The following is a 19,797-nucleotide window of genomic DNA, read 5'->3' as shown; positions in this document are numbered from 1 at the left end:
TTGAAGGGATTGTAGTGTAACAGTTTTGCGCAGTCTTATTCACCACTTGTACCATTGATGATGGGTCAACAGAGGTGGGCTTGAGTTTAAGCATTTGGAGAGACTTTTAAATTCACCTTAAGTTTGATGTGTTTTAGCAAGGTGATTGTCTTAGTTGTTATGTTTGTGGTAAGTTGTTTAAAACAAGTTTTATTTTTGCAAAGTAAATCTAGTTAATTCACACAAATCTCAGTAAAGTTGAGAGCTTTACATCAGTTTTCCTAAGCTAATGCAAAATGTTTAGCTGGCAGCTACTAAAGTACAAATGTATAGTTTGAAATGGTTATCATGGACCTTTTACATCAATATATTTTCTACTCAGCAAATAATTTTGTGGTTTTTATAGTCACATTTCTTGGAAATAGTTTTCAATGTAATAGTCTGCTGAAAGCCACATTAACATTATATTATTTAGACAATCTAAATATGATGCTATTCCCATCTTCGTGTTGGTTATGATTCAATGCCATGTATGAAACACAAGCTGAAACTCGACTCGTGTGCCCACTGGAGCTATTCATGCTCATTGTTCCAACATTGTAAACTTACGAATTTTAAATACATGAGTTCTTCTGGATGTTGGATTTTCATTAGCACACCCCTCCCCTCCCTGAAATGTACAAGGACAATATCCTGTGAAATTGTACCAATTAACAGTCACCGTTCAAACTCTCATCCACATTTTTCTGTTTTATCTACAGACAGCTGAGCTGACTGAAAAGCTTTCACATATGGGTGAAGGTTCACTTAGAAACTTCACTATGGAGACAGAAGTCAGTGTGTACAACTTTGAGGGCGAGGACTATAGAGAGAAGCAAAAGGTAAGTTTGGTTGCAGCTGGATATTTACATTGATGCATATACTTCCTAATTTCTAAAACCGGATTACTAAATTGTTGCTATATCCACAGTTGGCTCTAACTGAATGGATTGAACCCCCCAAACGAGAACGTAAAGCAAACTACGCAGTTGATGCCTATTTCCGAGAGGCTCTTCGTGTCAGTGAGCCCAAAGCGCCTAAAGTAAGTTTTGGATCAAGTCTTTCCAATGAGATGCTTTCATTCTCTCAACATTTAGTGACCAGCTGGGACTTTAATACCAACTCAACTAAAAGAATTTTACAGTACTTGTATTTTGGCATTTGTTGAAGGTTATTCCGAAGAATCAGTGTGTACACTATCTTATACTACCGTGCTGTTGAACAAAGTGCACATCTTGACCTGAATTTTTAAAAGAAAAATGATTCATGGGATATGGTCATTGCTGGCTAGGCCAGCACTTGCTGCAATCCCGAAATGCCCAGAGGGCAGTTAAGAGTCAACCACATTGCTGTAGTCCAGAACAGTTAATGATGGTAGATTTCCTTCCCAGAAAAACATTAGTGAACCAGGTGAGGTTTTCTGACAATCGACATTGGTTTCATGATCACTATTAGAATCTTAATTCCAGATTTTTAATTGAATCCAAACTCATCCAGTTGCCATGGTGGAATTTGAACCTATGTCCCCAGATCAATAGCAGGGTCACTAGATTAATAGTTTAGTGATAATATCACTAGGCCATCGCCCCCACCTGAGGGAATATTATATATTCTATAATCAGATTCTGAGCTTTAAAAAATTAAGGGAAAAACAACTGAACTTATTAAAGCTTTTATTTGAAAGCAGTAACATCTAAAGTGTTCTCCAAATTCAGATGCAGGTTGGTTAGATTAAGAATCATAGAATCCTTACAGTGTGTAAGCAGGCCATATAGCTCATAAAATCCACATCAACACTCTGAAGAGCACCCTACCCAGATCCACCCTATCCACTGTGCCCTGCATTTCCCATGGCTAACCCGCCTAGCCAATAGATCCCTGGAAGCTGGGCAATTTAACATTGCCAATGCACCTAACCTGCATGTCTTTGTTCTGCGAGAGGAAGCCAGAGCATCCGGAGGAAACCCCACAGACATGGGGAGTGTGCGCAAAATCCATACAGACAGTTGCATGAGGGTAGAATCAAAACTGGGTCCCTGGCACTGTGAGGCAGCAGTGCTAACCACTGAGCCATGAATGAAGGTGAACAGAAACCTATTGCATATTTTATGTTCTCATGTGGATCTGATATTTCCTTGCTTATAAATGTTTAGCTTTGTGCTTTATATTTTCCTAGGCTCCTCGTCCACCAAAACAGCCCAATATTCAGGACTTCCAATTCTTTCCCCCTCGGCTGTTTGAACTGCTAGAGAAAGAAATCCTGTATTACAGAAAAACCATTGGTTACAAGGTGAAGTGTTCGTTGTCTGAAAGTCTGTATTTATGAACTAACTAGAACAAAGTCTCCAGATTTTGTACTTACAATAACACCCAAACTTAAGAGTGAAGATAGTAGTCATTGACCTCTCACACCAAGACACTAGCTACTGAAAAACTATCTGTTTTTAATTTGCATGTGTGTTTTTGAACCAATAATATCCACTGCATTTCTATAAAGGGCCACTGGAAGGTGCATGATATTGAGCTGATGTGTCTGATCTTTTTGGTTTCCTCTCCTCTTTCACATTGTTTCCTCTAATTTTCCCCACAAGCACTTTGTGTGCTGGTTGTTTATTTGTGAAGAATATAATAACAATAATAAAAGATATTAAGCTGTGATTGTTTTTGTGAGATTTGGGGGAAAGAAGGATTTGAAGCTATGACATTTACTTCTGGGGTCAATGGTTGAAACAGGAAATGTGAATATCGAACACTAGAATGGATAGCTAGATTAAGATAAGGGATAAGAACATGATGGGCGAATGCATTTGGAGCGGTTTGCAAAAATGTAAATGCGGTATGGCCTATTTCAGTGTTGCATTTCTGGATTTTCTAGTCAACAGCGCACTTTTTAAGAGGCGAGGTGAATTTGATGTTGAAACATTGACCACTGGTAGTTATTCGGTCTTTATCTAGTGAATATCCAACAGCGTCGTCTTAATGTTATTGAACTTGTTAGCTAAGGATGAGGCAACATTGAACCAGTGCATCAAATAAGTATGAATTTCACTCTAGGTGCCACGTAATCCTGATCTACCAAACTCAGCTCAAGTACAGAAAGGAGAACAGTGCAAAATTGATGAGGCTGAACCTCTGAATGATGATGAGCTTGAAGAAAAGGAGAAACTGTTAACGCAGGTAACATTGCTATTTCTGAGTGTTGTGCAATCTTTAGCAGAACTTTGCAAATGAAGCCTAACAATACAACTGTATGGTTCTGGCCTGTGTTACTATAAGAAGTTTATGAAGCCAAAGGAGTTCTCAGTTCTTGTGTTTTATCAAGTATGATTGAACAGGTTTAGAACTTGTTTCCTCCTTGATGAAAGTAAACTGAAAATACTGGAGCCTTTCACATTCTGAGAGGATTTGATAAAATGGATTAAAATTCCACTTTCGGGAGAGGCCACAATAATGAGATGTTAATTTCAGTAGAAAGTTCAAAAAAGCATTTTTGTGTCATTGTTACTGCATGGCACTGTACCACAGGCGCAGTTTTGGTACTAATATGTTTAGGCTAGATAAACCCATGTGGAAGAAAGAAGTACTGAAGAACCTTGATTGTCCAAAGGGCACAGACTGGATGTACTTTGTTTGGTTAATTAAATTCCGGGTAATCGAATGCTGGATAACGTTGTCTAGCCAAGCATCGGGACTTTGCAATCTTTCCAGATAATCCGATATTTGGATAATCGAAGTTCCTCTGTAGCAGGTTGTAATGCTGGTGGAGAAGGTTTGGAATGACCTATTTTGTGCTGTATATTCTATGTGATATTAACAAAAGCTTGGTAAATATGGGATCATTTGCTTTAACCATATCAAATATATCAGATACAGAAATAGAAATTGAGAATGTGGGAAGCATATCAAATGGTCAGACAGTGTCAATGAGAAAAATAAGTTTAATGTTTCAGTTCAGTTTGGCTTTTATTAGAATTCATTAGTATCTTTGATAATTTTACCTGGTTTTTATGGAAGTGAAGCTTCATTCCATTTCAAGTTAATGGTTTCCTGTTTTGGTGAAACTCCAAAGCAGTGATTTTATATATTACATGTTAAGCTTTTGATATTTTTTCCCTGGATATTTTTTAAAATTAATGTTTTAGTATATGCCCATTGTGACAATATTTGCATGTATATTCATCTCTGCGTTTCAATTCTGTTTAATTGTAAAAGTAAGAATTTGACCCTTTTTCATTATGGAAGGAGGTTATCCTTGACGTGTTTTGCTCCTGAGTCAGCTTTGCTTGAGTAGAGAATCCAGTTTATTGGAGGTGCTATCTTGTGGTTGAGATGTTAAATAGACTTCTCATAGAATCATAGATCCCTACAGTGTTGAAACAGGCTATTTGGCCCAAGACCACAACGCTCCTCCCTCCCAGAGTAACACCCAAAACCCCATTCCCCTAGCCTATTATGCTACATTTACCCCTAATTAATGCACCTAATCTACACATCCTTGAACACTATGGGCAATTTAGCATGGCCAGTTCACCAAACCTGCACATTTTTGGACTGTGGGCGGAAACCGGAGCACCTGGAGGAAACCCACGCAGACATGGAGAGAATGTACAAGTCACCTGAGGCCCTGGTGCTGTGAGGCAGCAGTGCTAACCACCGAGCCACCACGCCACCCTGTCAGAAGTCAGTGATCCCTTGGCAATATTTAAGGAGAAGAGGAATTCTTCTGGTACCTTGCCAGTATTTATTCTTTAGTTAACATAAGTAAAACAGATTCTACATAATTTCTTTCAAATTTGTTGAAGCTGTTCTTGGATAACTGGAGGATACCAGTGCTTCAGAAATGCAATTTTCATATCTATCACAAAGAAAGATTAATTTTTAAAAAGAAACAAACTCTGTGTGCTTTATTACTAAGTTGTGTAGAATATGCAGTTTCCTGCCATCTTCTGTTGGTTGCTGCTGTCTTGTGCAGTTGTCTATTTTACAGCAAATGTAATGTTTGACAGGGATTTACCAGCTGGACAAAAAGAGACTTTAATCAGTTCATCAAAGCAAATGAGAAGTGGGGTCGTGATGACATTGAAAATATTGCCCGTGAAGTAGAGGGGAAAGTTCCTGAAGAAGTGATTGAGTATTCTGGTAAGATTTTCAGCTTTCAATTGAAAGTTTATGCCTGCCATTTTCTGATCACTCTGTTTTGCAAAGTATCCAGTTGTTTTATTCTGGTTGTTCTTATCACCTGCACCACTTTTTATTATGAATGGCCCTGTTACTATAAATTGACTTACTGACTACTGTTTCTTTAAGCTGTGTTCTGGGAAAGATGCAATGAGCTCCAAGACATTGAGAAGATTATGGCACAAATAGAAAGGGGAGAAGCTAGAATCCAAAGGAGGATCAGTATTAAGAAAGCACTGGACACAAAGGTAATGTTTCAATTTCCATTTATAGAAATAGAAGTACACTTAATGGAAGTAATAGTCAAACATTGTGTGTATTAACAATTTCACACATTTGCTGTGTAGCTGTGCTGTTTTACTACAGTAATATTCCTCTGTCCTTCAATAGATTGGACGTTACAAAGCACCTTTCCACCAACTGAGAATAGCATATGGTACAAATAAAGGGAAGAATTATACAGAAGAAGAGGACAGATTTCTGATCTGCATGTTACACAAGCTGGGGTTCGACAAAGAAAATGTTTACGATGAGCTTAGACAATGCATTCGAAACTCTCCACAATTCAGATTTGACTGGTTCCTTAAATCAAGAACTGCTATGGTAACTAGCTTGCAACCTGGCTCACTAGATTTTCCTATTAAAAAATTTACTCCAACTCCTAGTCAAAGTCGCAGTTTGTTTATATCTAAATATTCGATCAACATTCTGTCGCATTAAAAAGAACTACCTGCATTTGTTGCTTTACTTTTAGGAGTTGCAAAGACGATGTAATACTTTAATCACTCTAATAGAAAGAGAAAACTTGGAACTTGAAGAAAAAGAGAAAGCAGAAAGGAAAAAGCGTGGACCAAAAACTACATCGGTAATATTCTTCATTATACTATGAGATATAGTCTTCAGTTGTACTTTCTCTCTCCCCCCACACACTGTTTCTGAAGTTGCAGCAGGACTATCTTGCAGAGATTGCTTTGCTTTGCTTTGCTCTGGTGGTATTGCGTACTCTCTTTCAGAAGGGGCAAAATTAGGTTGAATATTTGTGCATATATAGGTGCATAGATCTTTAAAACGTCATTAACTGAAACAGAACAGGATTGGCACAGTGTCTGACTGTGTGAAATTTGCACATTCTCCTCATTTCTGCATGTTGTTCCTCTGGATGCTCAAGTTTCCTCTCAGATCAAGCTGTGCAGGCTAGGTGGATTAGCCATGGGAAATGCAGGCTTGCAGGAAGAATGTAGGGGAGTGGGTCTGGACGAAATGGTTTTTTTTTTGGGGGGGGTCAGTGTGGACTTGATGGGCTGAATGGTCTGCTCCAATACTGTAGGGATTCTATGAAACAGTCAAAAAAATGAATTCAATGCTGACCTTTATACCTAGAGGACTTTTGAAAAATATATAAGCACTTGTGGGCATTGCTGGCTGGCCAGCATATATTACCCATCCCTAGCTGCCCTTGAATTGAGTGGCTTTACTAAGCTATTTCAGAGGGCAGTTGAGAATCAACCATATTGCTGTGGATCTGGAGTCACACACACCCCCACTCCCAAGGAACATTAATGAGCCATGTGGGGTTTTCCCAACAATTGGCAATGGCTTCCTAATCATCAGTAGATTCTTAATTCCAAATTTTTACATTCATTTATTTGAATTCAAATTCCTCCTGCCATGGCAGGATTTGAACTCTGGTCCCCAGAAAGTGGGCTGAGTTTTCTCGATTGATAAGTCTAGTGATAATTGCCTCCCAATAGTACAAAGACGCAAAAACTATTTGCAATTATACAAAGCTCATTAGTTATCCCACTGTGAGCAGTTCTGGGTATCATACCTTACAAAGGATATATTGGCCATGGAGGGAGTAAAATGAAGGTTTCAAAGATTTATACTTGGACGTCAAGAGTTATATGGAGAGATTGTACAAATTAGGCTTGTTTTCTTTAGAATTTAGAAGGTTTAGATATGTTTTGATTAAAGTCTTCCGAGATATTAACTGGGAGAAACAGGGTAGATAAAGATAAACTCTTCCCATCAGTTGGAGATTCTGAAAATAAGAGGCAGTCTGAGAATTAGTGCTTGGGCTGTTCAGGAGAGATAACAGAAAGCACTTCTATCTGCAAGATGTTTGGAAGTCTTCCACAAATGGCAGTGCATGTCTCAGTTAATTTTAAATGAGATTTTCTTTTAAGGGATATGGGCCAAAGGCAGGTGTGTGGAGTTGGACAACAGATCAGGCTTGATCTCATTGAATGGTAGAGTAGGCTTGAAGGGCTGATGGCCTACTATGTTGCTAAAATGACATCTGATTCTATCCTTTTTTTTTCCCCCAAAATCAGCTAGTAAAATTGAACAGGCTTTGAAAAGGGATGTAGGAATGGTGTTGGTAAACCTGTTTACAGGGCTATATGGTGAGAAAATGCTGGCTTGGACTGGTTAAGCTGGTTAGTCTAAATGCAAGAATAAAATGAAATTACTGGTTGACGGTAGTTCTGCAAAACAGTTACTGTCTTAGCTTTATTAAGCGTGGCTTTGTGTGACCTGATTTAGCCCTAATTGATCTGTTGGTGCACTGCCATATCCAATTAGCAATAGAAGAGTGAGTTTGATATCATGTAAAGAGTATTATCCTTAATTGAGGAAAATTCTCCACTTTTAAATTATAAAAATAAAACTATATGCTTGGTTTTTGTCCGTCTTTACTCTTTGATATAATTGCCGGAATACAGAAAGCAGGTACATGACCACAATGATGTGAGAATGAAGTAGGTTTCCTTCCATTAAGATTAAACCTGTCATGCTTTTGACCACAATCTGAGAATTTTATATTGGTTGATTTGTGTGTTTCGTTTTTAAATTCTCAAAGTATGTCAAGATTTTAAACTTTGAGTGCCTAGAGTGTTAGCACAAGTGTTTATACTCCAATTTCTGTAATATGATTGTAATACCATGTCCTTCTGAAAGCTAGGGTGTCCAATACATAAGGTCATGATTTTTTTGTTCCTATTTTCATATCTATTGTTTATCACTTAAATATTTTAAACTAACTATTTTATGCATACAATTAAGCATGCAACTTCAAATATTCAGAGCTCTTTCAATGCCTTTGTTTCAGGCACAGAAACGTAAATCGGATGGAGCACCGGATGGGCGTGGCCGAAAAAAGAAGCTAAAACTTTGAAATGTCTATGCTCATCATGTCTGCATAGTTAATGTATTTCAGTTCTACTGAGGATGTATAAAGCTTTGATAGCAATCTCGTATGTGGTATTACAGCATCATTCCCACTGGAATAGTAGGAATTAATGTAGTCTAGAGTTTATTGAATTTTAAACAGCTGTGCTGAATATTTTTTTCTACCATGTAATAAAATGGCTTCCATTAAAATCCACGGATTATTTCTACACTTGTTTTATAAATGACCCAAATACAACTTTGTTCTGTTTCTGGAATTTGTTTTTTCTCCTTTAAACTAGGGGAAAACATGGTTCAACTGCTCCAAACTAATGGTCATCTCAGAATAAAAACTTGCTTGACAGATTTAGTTCTTTCAGATGGTTAAGCTGGGTACTGGTCACTGAAGGCTGTAAATATTCTTCAAAAAAAAACAAACTTGTTTTTTGAAATTTTTTCTGCACCAATCTTTAAAATTTTTTTATTATGAAAAAATAGATTTTTAAATATTACAACAAATACAAAACAATGCAATTCAAAACAGTACAAGAATAGTACGAAAATAAACCCAATAATAAGAAAAATTCCCCAACCCACCCTCCTGTACAATGTATAAACATATATAGAGAAATATAAAATAAAAAAAACTAAACTAGCTACTTAATTAAATAAATAAATAACAACAAACATATAAATAGTAATAACTCAGCCTAGCCAAATAAAACACTCATACATTCACAGTTTCTCCTCCATTGATATTGGACTCATGAAGCACAATCGTTACGGCTGTATAAAAGCCCTTGTTAGTGTGGCAGATAAATCTGTGTCCAGGTATTTCAAAAAGGGTTGCCATGTCTTGTAAAAATTCTCAGTTTTGTGGTGGACCATATTTGTGAGAATAACCAGGGGAATATGTTCTATAACAATCTTCTGCCAACCCGACAGGCCTGGGGGGGTTTTTGGACATCCAACCTAGCAAGATATTCTTCCTTGCACAGAATGTAAGAATATTGAAAAGTTTTTTTCTTATGCGCATCTGCGGGAAATACAGTGGGTAGGCCCAAAAGGAGAGAAAAAGGCTCCTTCTCCACCCCTACACCCAAAATTCTCTCCATTGCACTTGCCACAGCACTACAATATATTTGAAGCCTATCGCAAGACCAAAGACAATGGGTAAGAGTGCTCGTGCAGACCTTGCACTTGGGACATGCTGAAGATACCCTTGGTTTAAATTTTGACAAACGGTCTGGGGCTAAGTGGACCCTGTGGAGAATCTTCAACTGTAAAGCACAGGTCCTATTGCAAATTGATATCTTCCTTGCATTCTCCCAAATATCCTCCCATGCCTCTGAAGAAACTTCAACACCCAGCTCTCTTTCCCACATCTTGCAGAGTCAATCAGACTCCTCTGAGGTGATATAAAGTACTGACAGAGTAGCCTTTAGTACCCCTGTTTCTATGTCAGATTTGTAGGGATCAGTCAAAAGTGTGGGTTTTTTTTAATAAAATCCCTAACTTGGAAAAAAAATGAAAGAGGTCTCTATTAGGTAACTCGTACGTCCATACTAACTGATTGAAGGACATTGTTACGTCTCCCTCAAATAAGTCACCCATGTAAGATACATCCCTAGCTGTCCAATGTTTAAATCCTGAATCTATCATACCTGGTTGAAAGCCCGGCATACCCACTAAAGCTGACCTTCCCTCTGCTGAATTGCCCTCCATGCTTTGACAGTATTGAAGACTATTGGGTTATGGCAATATTCCCTAACTGTCCTCACCTTGTCCAAAAACGGCAAACTGGTAAGGGCAGGCTTTGATATCTAGCCATATTGAAAGAGGGTCCCCACATACCCAATCACCCAATCAAAAGCGAACTTAATTGGTAATTTTTAATGGCCAGATGGTCTACTCTTACCCCCCCCACCCCCCAATATGTGAGGCAACTGCGGGTTGGCTAATTTAATGAGGGGCAGTTTACGGTGCCAGATAAAGAAGCTGAACCAGCCGTTCAGTCTCCTGAGTGTTTGTTTATTGAAAATCAGGGGGAGCATCCATTACAGGGTATAGCAAACGATGGAGAATATTAATCTTAATAGGCGCTATCCGACCCAACCACGAGATTGGAAGTGCTTCCCATCTTTGAAGATTTTGTTAATTTTTTCAAATAATTTTGAATATAATTGGCTTTGAACAGCCAATCCAGAACTGGAGTAATGAATATGCCCAAATACACAAAACCCCCCTGTGACCACCTAAATAGAGATCTATAGTCACTCTCAAGAGCCAACTCTTTCGTAAGACCACCCAAAGGCATAGCCTCTGAATGAGCAAAATTAATCTTATACCCTGAAAAAGCGCCAAACGTGTGAATGCATTGTATCAGGCAAGGCACTGAAACTGCTGGATTTGTCAAGAAAATTAGAACATTGTCTGCATACAACGAGATTTTATGTTATTTTGACCCCACTTCGGAGCTGATATATTGAGATCCCTATGAATGGCCTCTGCCAACGGTTCAATCACCAACATAAAAAGTAATGGTGCTGGCTGCCCTTAGAAATATTAAAATTGCTTGATTGTACCCCGTCAGTAATGATCGCTGCGAGAGGTACACTGTAGAGAACCTTTACCCATCTTATGAAAACTTCGCCCAGACCAAACCGGTCTAGAGTATAGAAAAGGTACGGCCACTCAACTCGGTCAAATGCCTTCTCTGCATCTAAAGAAATCACCAATCCCTGTATTGACTGCTGCTGGCATGCTTGAATTATGTTATGCAGCCTCCTAACATTATTGGAGGATCTGTGACCCTTTATGAAGTCTGTCTGATCCTCTTTAATAATAGCGGGTAACACAGTCTCCAGCCTTAACACGAGAGCCTTACAGAGGATCTTAAAGCCCACATTTAAGAGCGAGATGGACCTGTATGAAGCACAGTCTTCCAGGTCTTTCCTTTTTTAAGGGTAAGTGAAATATTGGTCTCTCTCAGACATGGGCGATAATCATGATTGTATGAATTATTAAACATATTCAGCATTGGGCCTGACAGTATACTTATGAATTCCTTATAGAATTCACTGGGAAGTCCATCAGGATCAGTTGCCTTTCCACTCTGAAGCTGCCTCACAGCTTCCTGCACTTCTTGCTCTGATAATGGGGCATTGAGAAAGGACTGTTGTTCGGAGTCACACCCGGGAGTTTCAGATCTCTAAAAAAGGACTCCATATTGGCCTGCCCCTCCTCACAATTCTCAGATTGATATAACTTAGAGCAGAATCTCTGGAACGCCACATTAATCATTTTAGAATCACATGTTAGGTTCCCAGACCCCTCCCTAATCGCTGTAATGGTTTGTGGGGCACTCCTCTTTCTGGCAAGGTATGCTAAGTATTTGCCTGGCTTGTCACCATGCTCGTATAATCTTTGCTTTGCAAAAGCCAGCTCCTTTGCCGTCTGCGTGAGCACGGAATTTAGTGCAGACCGCAGTGCCGTAATCCTCTGCAGTCGGACCAACGGTGGTCTGTCAAAATAGGCCTTCTCGGCTGCCTTCAACCGTGCTTCAAGGACACGTTGCTGCTCACCCTTCTGCCGCTTCCTACTGGTGGAATATGAAATAACTAACCCCCTAGCATAAGCTTTGGCAGTTTCCCAGAGAACAGATGAGCTATCAACCGAATCTATGTTGATGTCTAGGAATGCCCGAAATCCTTAGCGAAGTACTCCACAAACCTACTGAGAATAAAGGGGTCCATTCGCCCGTACCTTGAATCCATTTAACATCCTTAATCTTAACCATGAGGTACACTTGTGCATGATCAGAGATGGCAGTATTACCATTCATACAAGATGCCACCAGATCCAGAGTTAACGCAGGGGTCAGAAAAAAATCAATCCTTGTGCGACATTTGTACGAATTGGAGAAAAATGTGAAATCCCTACCCATAGGGTGGAGACACCTCCAGACGTCCACCAACCCTAATTCCCCATACAGGCCCAATAACTGTTTAGTTTGTGCAGAGGGTATCAAGGAACCTTTAGGCAACCTGTCTACTATGGAGTCCATGAGACACTTAAAATCTCCCCTATAATGATGTGCCAAGACTTGAGACTTATCAGTTTAGAAAAAGCATTTACCAAGAATTTAAGAGGATGAGCTGGGGGATAATAAACATTTAAAATGCCCTATTTTCCCCATTTATCAAGGCTTTAAAAATTACAAACCTCCCGTATGTGTCTTTAACACATTCCAACAATTTAAATGTGAGATTTTTCCTAATATAGCCACTTCCCTACTTCTGGTATTAAATGATGAAAAATAAACTCAGTCAAAGCCATTCTGCTGTAATTTCAGATGCTCTTTGTCATCCAAATGTGTCTCCTGTAAAAAAGCAATATCCACCTTCTCCTTTCTAAGACTCAAGAGTACCTTTTTAATTGGTGAGTGACTTCCCTTGATATTCCAGGTACACCATTTAATCAAATCATTAACCATAATCTTCTGCAATTACATTTAAATTTCAGAGAGGAGGAACCTGAACCACAAATTGCTGAGCCTTAGGGTCACATGGTCCACCAAATACAAAAACTACATAAACTAAAACCACTACATTTAACAAACATATGAAATTATTAAAAATAAAAACTAACCAAAACCAGAAAACAAACCAACATTTAAAGCACCAACAGCACTGAGAAGGTGGACTCACCCCCTGCCCGGAAGGAGCAACTACCCATTCTGAACGGCCCATAATCAGGCATCAAACATCTCAACCACCTTCACTTCTCCCAGCTCAAGCCGCATCGCAAGCACAAGCTAAAAAGAATAAACACCTCATAGAATATCAATATGAATAAAAAAACATTATTTTATAAAAACAGGGAGAAATAAATACCCCACCCATCCTTTGGTATGTCCTAACTTAGAAATTTAAAATGTACGTCTTAACCACCACCAGACATAGTTTGTACCAAATTATTATCAATAGAGGGAAAAAGAAAAAAACAAAGCTCCAACCGGATTTCCTCCATTTCTTTTACAGAATGATAAACGCATACCCAAGCAACAATATTTATACATACTACAATTGTTTAAATTAGGTTACTTTGTCTACAAAGTCTCTTGCCTTCTCCGATGTTTCAAAGAGATGCATGGATCCATGTAAGGTGATCTGAAGTACTGCCGAATATCTCAGGGAGCACTGAATCCCAAGCTCCCTCAGTCTTCTCTTGACACCATCATACGATTTTCATTTCTGGATCACCCCCACTGAAAAGTCCTGAAAAAACATGATCTTAGACCCCTCATAAATTGGGGACTTTGGATCCTTCCCCTGGAGTCTGGAAGCCTCCATGACTCTCTCCTTATCCCGGTAATGATGGAACCGCACCAGGAGAGGACGAGGATGTTGACCCAGACCCAACCTCTGCGCTGCGACCCAGTGAGCCCTCTCTACAATCCTCTCATGTTAGCCTCCAAGTCAAGGAATTTCAGAAGCCAATCTTCAACAAATTCCACAGGCTGCTCACCTTCCTTACCCTCAGGTAGACCGATGATCCAAATGTTTTTTCTCCTGCCCCATTTTCAAGATAATCCACTTGGTCACGCAAATTATGAACCTGCATCTTCAGGGCTTGGATCTCATCCTTGAATGAACTGGCATCAGGCACTGTGACCCTGTGCTCCACCTCATCCGTCCTCTTCTCCAGGTCCCCCAGCTGCTGCTCATGCTTCTGCAGCATGAGAGAGACTGGAGCCAGCTTTTCTTCAATCTGTTTCCCCAGCATCTCACGAGTCTTCCTGAGCTGGTTCACCAGGTCCTGGAGAGCAATCGGCTCTGAGGCTGCTGCAGGCTGAGCTGCAGGCCAGGCCTCAGATGCTCCTCCTCCCTTTTTAAGCATTTCTGGACAGCCGAAAATACAGGTAAGTCAATTTTTAGATGTTTCTTGGGACTCCACAACCTTTCCAATGCTCCAAGAAATCCGGATAACCTGAGTTGGGTGGATTAAAGGACCATCCTGTTCCTGCTGCAATGCGAGGCTCTGCAGTGTGATCGGCTCTGATCGCCGACACCTTCAATCCCCCATGACACCAAAACAAAGTTGAGAAACAGGCCAAAAACTCCTATTTCAGAGACTGAATCCCAGAGAAATATCACTTCTCACCTTTTTAAATACTTGAGTCCGTGGTAATTAGAGTCATAGAGATGTACAGCATGGAAACAGACCTGCGGTCCAACCCATCCATGTTGACCAGATATCCCACCCCAATCTAATCCCACCTGCTAGCACCCGACCCTTCCTATTCATATACTCATCCAGATGCCTTTCAAACGTTGCAATTGTACAGCGTCCACGACTTTCTCTGAGAAATCGATGCTAGTTAGAGGCGTACTTTGCACCAAAGGCAGTTGTGGTTGGTGGAGGTCTGTCATCTTGACACCAGAGAGTTCATCAGTAGCCTTCCTTCCATCATGATTCACATTCTAAAGCAGTTCATGTCCAAATGCTACAAGATCTAAATAATATATTTTGGGCTGACAACTGAAGTAACATTTATGTTATAACTATCAGACCCATGACCATTTTGAACAAGAGGGAATCTAACCATTCTTGACAACTTATTTACCATCACTGAAACCAAACTCCCCGCTACCAATATCCCAAGGGGTTACCATTGACCAGAAACTAAACTGGACTAGCCGTAAACACTTCTGGTACTCAGAGTGGAATCAGGAGCTAGAAATATTGCAGTGAGAAACTCGACTGATGCCCCTAAATCTGTAATACCCCACTACTTAAATGTGTGCAGGTATAACAACACAAATGTTCAGTATCTCCTCAACCAGTGCTCAATAACAGCAGTCTACCATCTACAAGATCCATTGCACAAATTCACCAGATTGCATCTTTTGACCTCATGACCTTTATTTTCTTGAAGCACAATCTGAAATACTTGCAGGTCTTCCCAAGCCAATGACCATCCTGACATGGACAAATGTTGCTTTTTAAAAAAAACTTGCTGCGTCAAATTTCTAGAACCTCCAACTGCATCATGGCATACTGATAGGAAGTTGAAATACAGTGTAGAAACAGGCCCTGCAGCCCAACAACTCCACACCGACCCTCCGAAGAGTAACCCACCTAGACCCATTTCCCTCTGACTAATGCACCTAACACTATGGGCAATTTAGCATGGCCAATTCACCTAATCTGCACATCTTTGGACTGTGAGAGGAAACCAGAGCACCCGAAGGAAACCCACGCAGACACGGGGAGAATGTGCAAACTCCGCACAGACAGTTGCCTGAGGTTGGAATTGAACCAGGGACCCTGCTGCTGTGAGGCAGCAATGCTAATCACTGAGCCAGCATGCTGCCCCTATACTTGAATAATAGTCGAATGTTTTTGACGACCGGTCAGGAAAGTCAAGCTAGCAGGATGTAGATGAAGGGAGAAAGTAGGGGTGTCTACAAAATGTTAAAACATTGCCTCATTTCAATGAGAAAATGTCGAAGCCTCCTTGATTTCATTTGAAAAATTTGGCAAGGCAGATGGAGTGACCAGAGAACATGTGGGTAATGCGTGTTCGGGTAGGCAGGTAGGTAGAGCTAGTGGGCTAATCAAGAGATTATGCAAATATCTAACAGGCTGTTTTGAGTGATTATGAATTGGCACCAGAAGCACAAAGATAGCGGTTCAGAAACGTAAGGAAGAAACCAGGTCAGACTTAGATTGATTCAAAAGAATTAAATATGGCAATTTTGATAGATGGGTGCAGGCCTTAAAAATTGACAGACTTGAGGCTCTAAGAGAAATTATTCTGCTGGAGGAGTTTATAAACTAATTTCCAGAGAGGATGATAACTTATGTGGATCAACAGAAAGTTCAAGAAGTGAGAAAAGCAGCAGAGATGGCAGATGAATATGCATTGGTATATAAGGTGAAATTTAGCTTCCGACAGGGATTTCATTCTCTGAGGGATAAAAATTAGGAGAAGGTGACATCCTTCATTATAAAACAAAGAGTAAAGCACACTGGGAATAGTTTACCATAGGTGAAAAAGGAAACCCAAGAGAGTGGAAAGGAAGCAAAAGGACTCAAGTATTTTCACTGTACTGGAGTGGGAAACAAAACTACAGTGTCGGTGGTTTAAGAAAGGCACTGGGAAAAGGTGTCTTCACTGCCATAAGGAGGGATGTGTAAAGTCACAGTGCTGGTCATTGAAAAAAAGCACTATGTGGTAAGGGAGGCTAAACCAGTGGGATTAATGAAAGTAGTAAATGAAACACCAAGAAAAGTCAAGGAACTGCAGGAGAGTGCACAGCCTTGGCAGGGGCTGGGTATTGAGTTAGTGCCCAATCTCTATAAAAACTTCACCTCTGTGGGTAAAGTTTACTCGAAAAATAGGGGAGAAGGGAAAGAAGTTATAATTTTAACAGATATGGTCAGTCTCTTAATAACAAGCAATGCAAGTATTTTCACTTTTTCTGATGTGTTACCTGAGCGGGTGATGATTTATGGAATAGATGGACAGAGGTTTAGTATTCCCCTGTCTAAGATCAGCTTGGGGGAATCCAAGTTGGCGGCGATGTAGGAGGATCATGTTGCAGAGCTCCGTACCACAGCACAAGTGGGATGAACTTTTAACCCGCCCATCCCAGACCATCGCGATATCCTGAGACTGTAGAAAGGTCATGGAGTCCCAGGAAACTGTGAGAAGTTAACTCACCTGCATTTCTTGCCGTCCAAAGATGCTGAAGAAGGGAGGAGGAGTGTCCAAGGCAGGATCCTCAGACTCGATTTCCTACGAGTTCACGAAATCTCGCGAGATGCTGGGTAGACAGATAGAGGAGAAGCTGGCCCCAATCTTTATTAGATTAGATTACTTACAGTGTGGAAACAGGCCCTTCGGCCCAACAAGTCCACACCGACTCGCCAAAGCGCAACCCACCCACACCCCTACATTTACCCCCTTACCTAACACTTTAGCATGACCAATTCACATCTTTGGACTGTGGGAGCAAACCGGAGCACCCGGAGGAAACCCACGCAGACACGGGGAGAACGTGCAAACTCCACACAGTCAGTCGCCTGAGTCGGGAATTGAACCCGGGTCTCTGGCACCGTGAGGCAGCAGTGCTAACCACTGTGCCACCGTGCCGCCCATGCAGCAGAAGCATGAACAGCAGCTGGGAGACCTGGAAAAGAAGATGGATGAGGTTGAACACAGAGTCACAGTGGTGGAAGCTGATGCCAGTTCCTCCAAGGATAGGATCCAAGCCCTGAAGATGCAGGTCCATAGTTTGTGCAACCGAGTGGATGATCTTGAGAACAGGGGCAGGAGAAAAATATTTGGATCATCGGTCTGCCTGAGGGTAACGAAGGTGAGCGGCCTGTGAAATTTACTGAGGACTGGCTGCCATAATTCCTTAACTTGGAGGCTGGCATGAGAGGCTTGAAGATTGAGAGAACACTCCGGCAGAGATCAGGTTTGGATCAACGTCCTTGTCCTATTTCAGTGCGGTTTCATCACTATAGAAATAAGGAGGTAGCCATGGAAGCTTCCAGAGTCCAGGGGAAGGATCCGATGGCCCTAGTTTACAAGGGCTCAAAGATCATCTTCCAGGACTTCTCAGCAGCGGTGATCCAGAAAATACTATGATGGCTTCAGGAAAAGACTGAAGGAGCTTGGGATACAGTACTCTCTGTGGTATCCGGCGACGCTTCGGATCACCTTAGATGGATCTAACATCTCTTTGACATCTCGGGCAAGGCAAGAGACTTTGTGGACAAATTAACCTAATCTGAACAATTTAGGATGTACAACTAGTAGTGTTGTTTGGTTATGTCTTTGTTGTTTCTTAAAAAAAACCAGAGGAAGTCTGGTAGTCTTTTCCTTTTTTTGTATTGGTAATAATTTGGTTTAAACTATGTATGGCGGCAGTTGAAATGTGTACTTTCAATTTCTAAGTTAAGTTATACCAAAGGATGGGTGGTGTATTTACCCATTTATTCCTTTAAAAAATTTTTTTCTTTATTCAGATTGCTATTTCTATGGTGTATTTACTTGCTTTTCTGCTTGTGTTAGCGGTGCAGCTCTAGCTAGGAGGAGGGAAAATGGTTGGGATGGTTAGATGCCTACTTATGGGGCGTTTAGGGTGGGTAGTTGCCCCTTTTGGGCAGGGAGTGAGATCCCCTATTCAGCACTGTTGGCTCTTTATATGTTGGTTTGTTTTTTGGTTTTTGTTGTTTTAATCTTTGATAGTTTTTAGGTTTGTTAAATGTAATGGTTTTAGTTTATGTAGTTTTTATGTTCATGTGACAATAAGACTCAGTGATTTGTGATTTGAGTTCCTCCTCTCTGGAATTTAAATGTTAAAGCAGAAGGTTATGGCTAATTACTTGACAAAATGGTGCACCTGAAACATCAAGGGGAGTCACTCACCAGTTAAGAGGAAGAAGGTACTTCTGAGCCTTAGAAAGGAGAAGGTGAATATTGCTTTGTTACAGGAGACACACTTGGATGATTGGGAGCATTTGAAACTACAGCAAAATGGCTTTGATCGGGTTTACTTTCCATCATTTAATACCAGAAGTAGGAGAGTGACTATATTGGTTAGGAGTAATCTCCCATTTAAGTTACTAGACAATGTTCAAGACACACTCAGCAGGCTTGTAATTCTTAAAGCCTTGATAAATAGGGAAGAATATGGTGTTTTAAATGTTTATTGCCCTCCAGCTCATCCCCTCAAATTTTTGGTGGATGCATTTTCTAAACTGATCAGTCTCGAGTCCTGGAATATCCTTGTGGGGGAGCTTTCAATTGTCTCATGGATCCCACAGTAGACAGGTCGCCCAAAGGTCCCATGATACCCTCTGTACAAACTAAACAATTAGTGGAACTGTGTGTGGAGTTAGGGTTGGTGGACGTCTGGAGATATCTCCACCCCATAGGCAGGGATTTTATGTTTTTTTCCAATCCGCACAGATGTCACAGTATGCTTGATTTTTTTCTGATCCCTGTGGCAACCCTGGACTTGGTGGCATCTTGTACAATTGGTGATACCACCATCTCTGATAATGCTCCAGTGTACCTGTTGGTTAAGATTAAGGATGTTACAGTGGGTTTGAGGCACTGGCGAACGGATTTCTTCATCCTCAAGGATAATAAGTTGGTGGAGTATTTTTCTAGGGAATTTTGGGCGTTCCTAGACATTAACACAGGCTTGGTTATTAGCCAGTCCCCCCTTTGGGAAACTGCCAAAACCTATGCCAGAGGGTGAGTTATCTCCTACTCTGCCAGTAGGAAGCGACAGAAGGACGAACAGCAATGTCTCCCCGAAGCACGGTTGAAGGCAGCCAAGAAGGGTTACTTTGACAGGCCCTCATTGGTCAAGCTACAGAGGATTACGGCCTGCGGTCTGCTTTGAA

The 19,797-nt window shown here is 40.6% G+C and overlaps 1 protein-coding gene across 1 annotated transcript in view; it reads left to right on the top strand.

The window, feature by feature from the left end:
* The window catches only part of LOC132833227 (SWI/SNF-related matrix-associated actin-dependent regulator of chromatin subfamily A member 5), a 32,775-nt gene extending 24,181 nt beyond the window's left edge, over nt 1-8,594 (top strand). Inside the window, exons 16-24 of the mRNA XM_060851326.1 lie at nt 741-860; nt 950-1,060; nt 2,195-2,308; nt 3,073-3,195; nt 5,025-5,157; nt 5,326-5,444; nt 5,587-5,799; nt 5,951-6,061; nt 8,306-8,594. Coding sequence (XP_060707309.1) covers nt 741-860; nt 950-1,060; nt 2,195-2,308; nt 3,073-3,195; nt 5,025-5,157; nt 5,326-5,444; nt 5,587-5,799; nt 5,951-6,061; nt 8,306-8,371 — 1,110 coding nt within the window. The 3' untranslated portion in view covers nt 8,372-8,594. The remainder of the gene's footprint in view (nt 1-740; nt 861-949; nt 1,061-2,194; nt 2,309-3,072; nt 3,196-5,024; nt 5,158-5,325; nt 5,445-5,586; nt 5,800-5,950; nt 6,062-8,305) is intronic.
* Nucleotides 8,595-19,797: the final 11,203 nt, after the last annotated feature.

Source organism: Hemiscyllium ocellatum, chromosome 36, assembly GCF_020745735.1.
Source record: "Hemiscyllium ocellatum isolate sHemOce1 chromosome 36, sHemOce1.pat.X.cur, whole genome shotgun sequence".
Classification (NCBI taxonomy): domain Eukaryota; kingdom Metazoa; phylum Chordata; class Chondrichthyes; order Orectolobiformes; family Hemiscylliidae; genus Hemiscyllium; species Hemiscyllium ocellatum.
The sequence above is the reverse complement of the archived record's forward strand: the minus strand, read 5'-3'. Positions and strand labels throughout refer to the sequence as shown.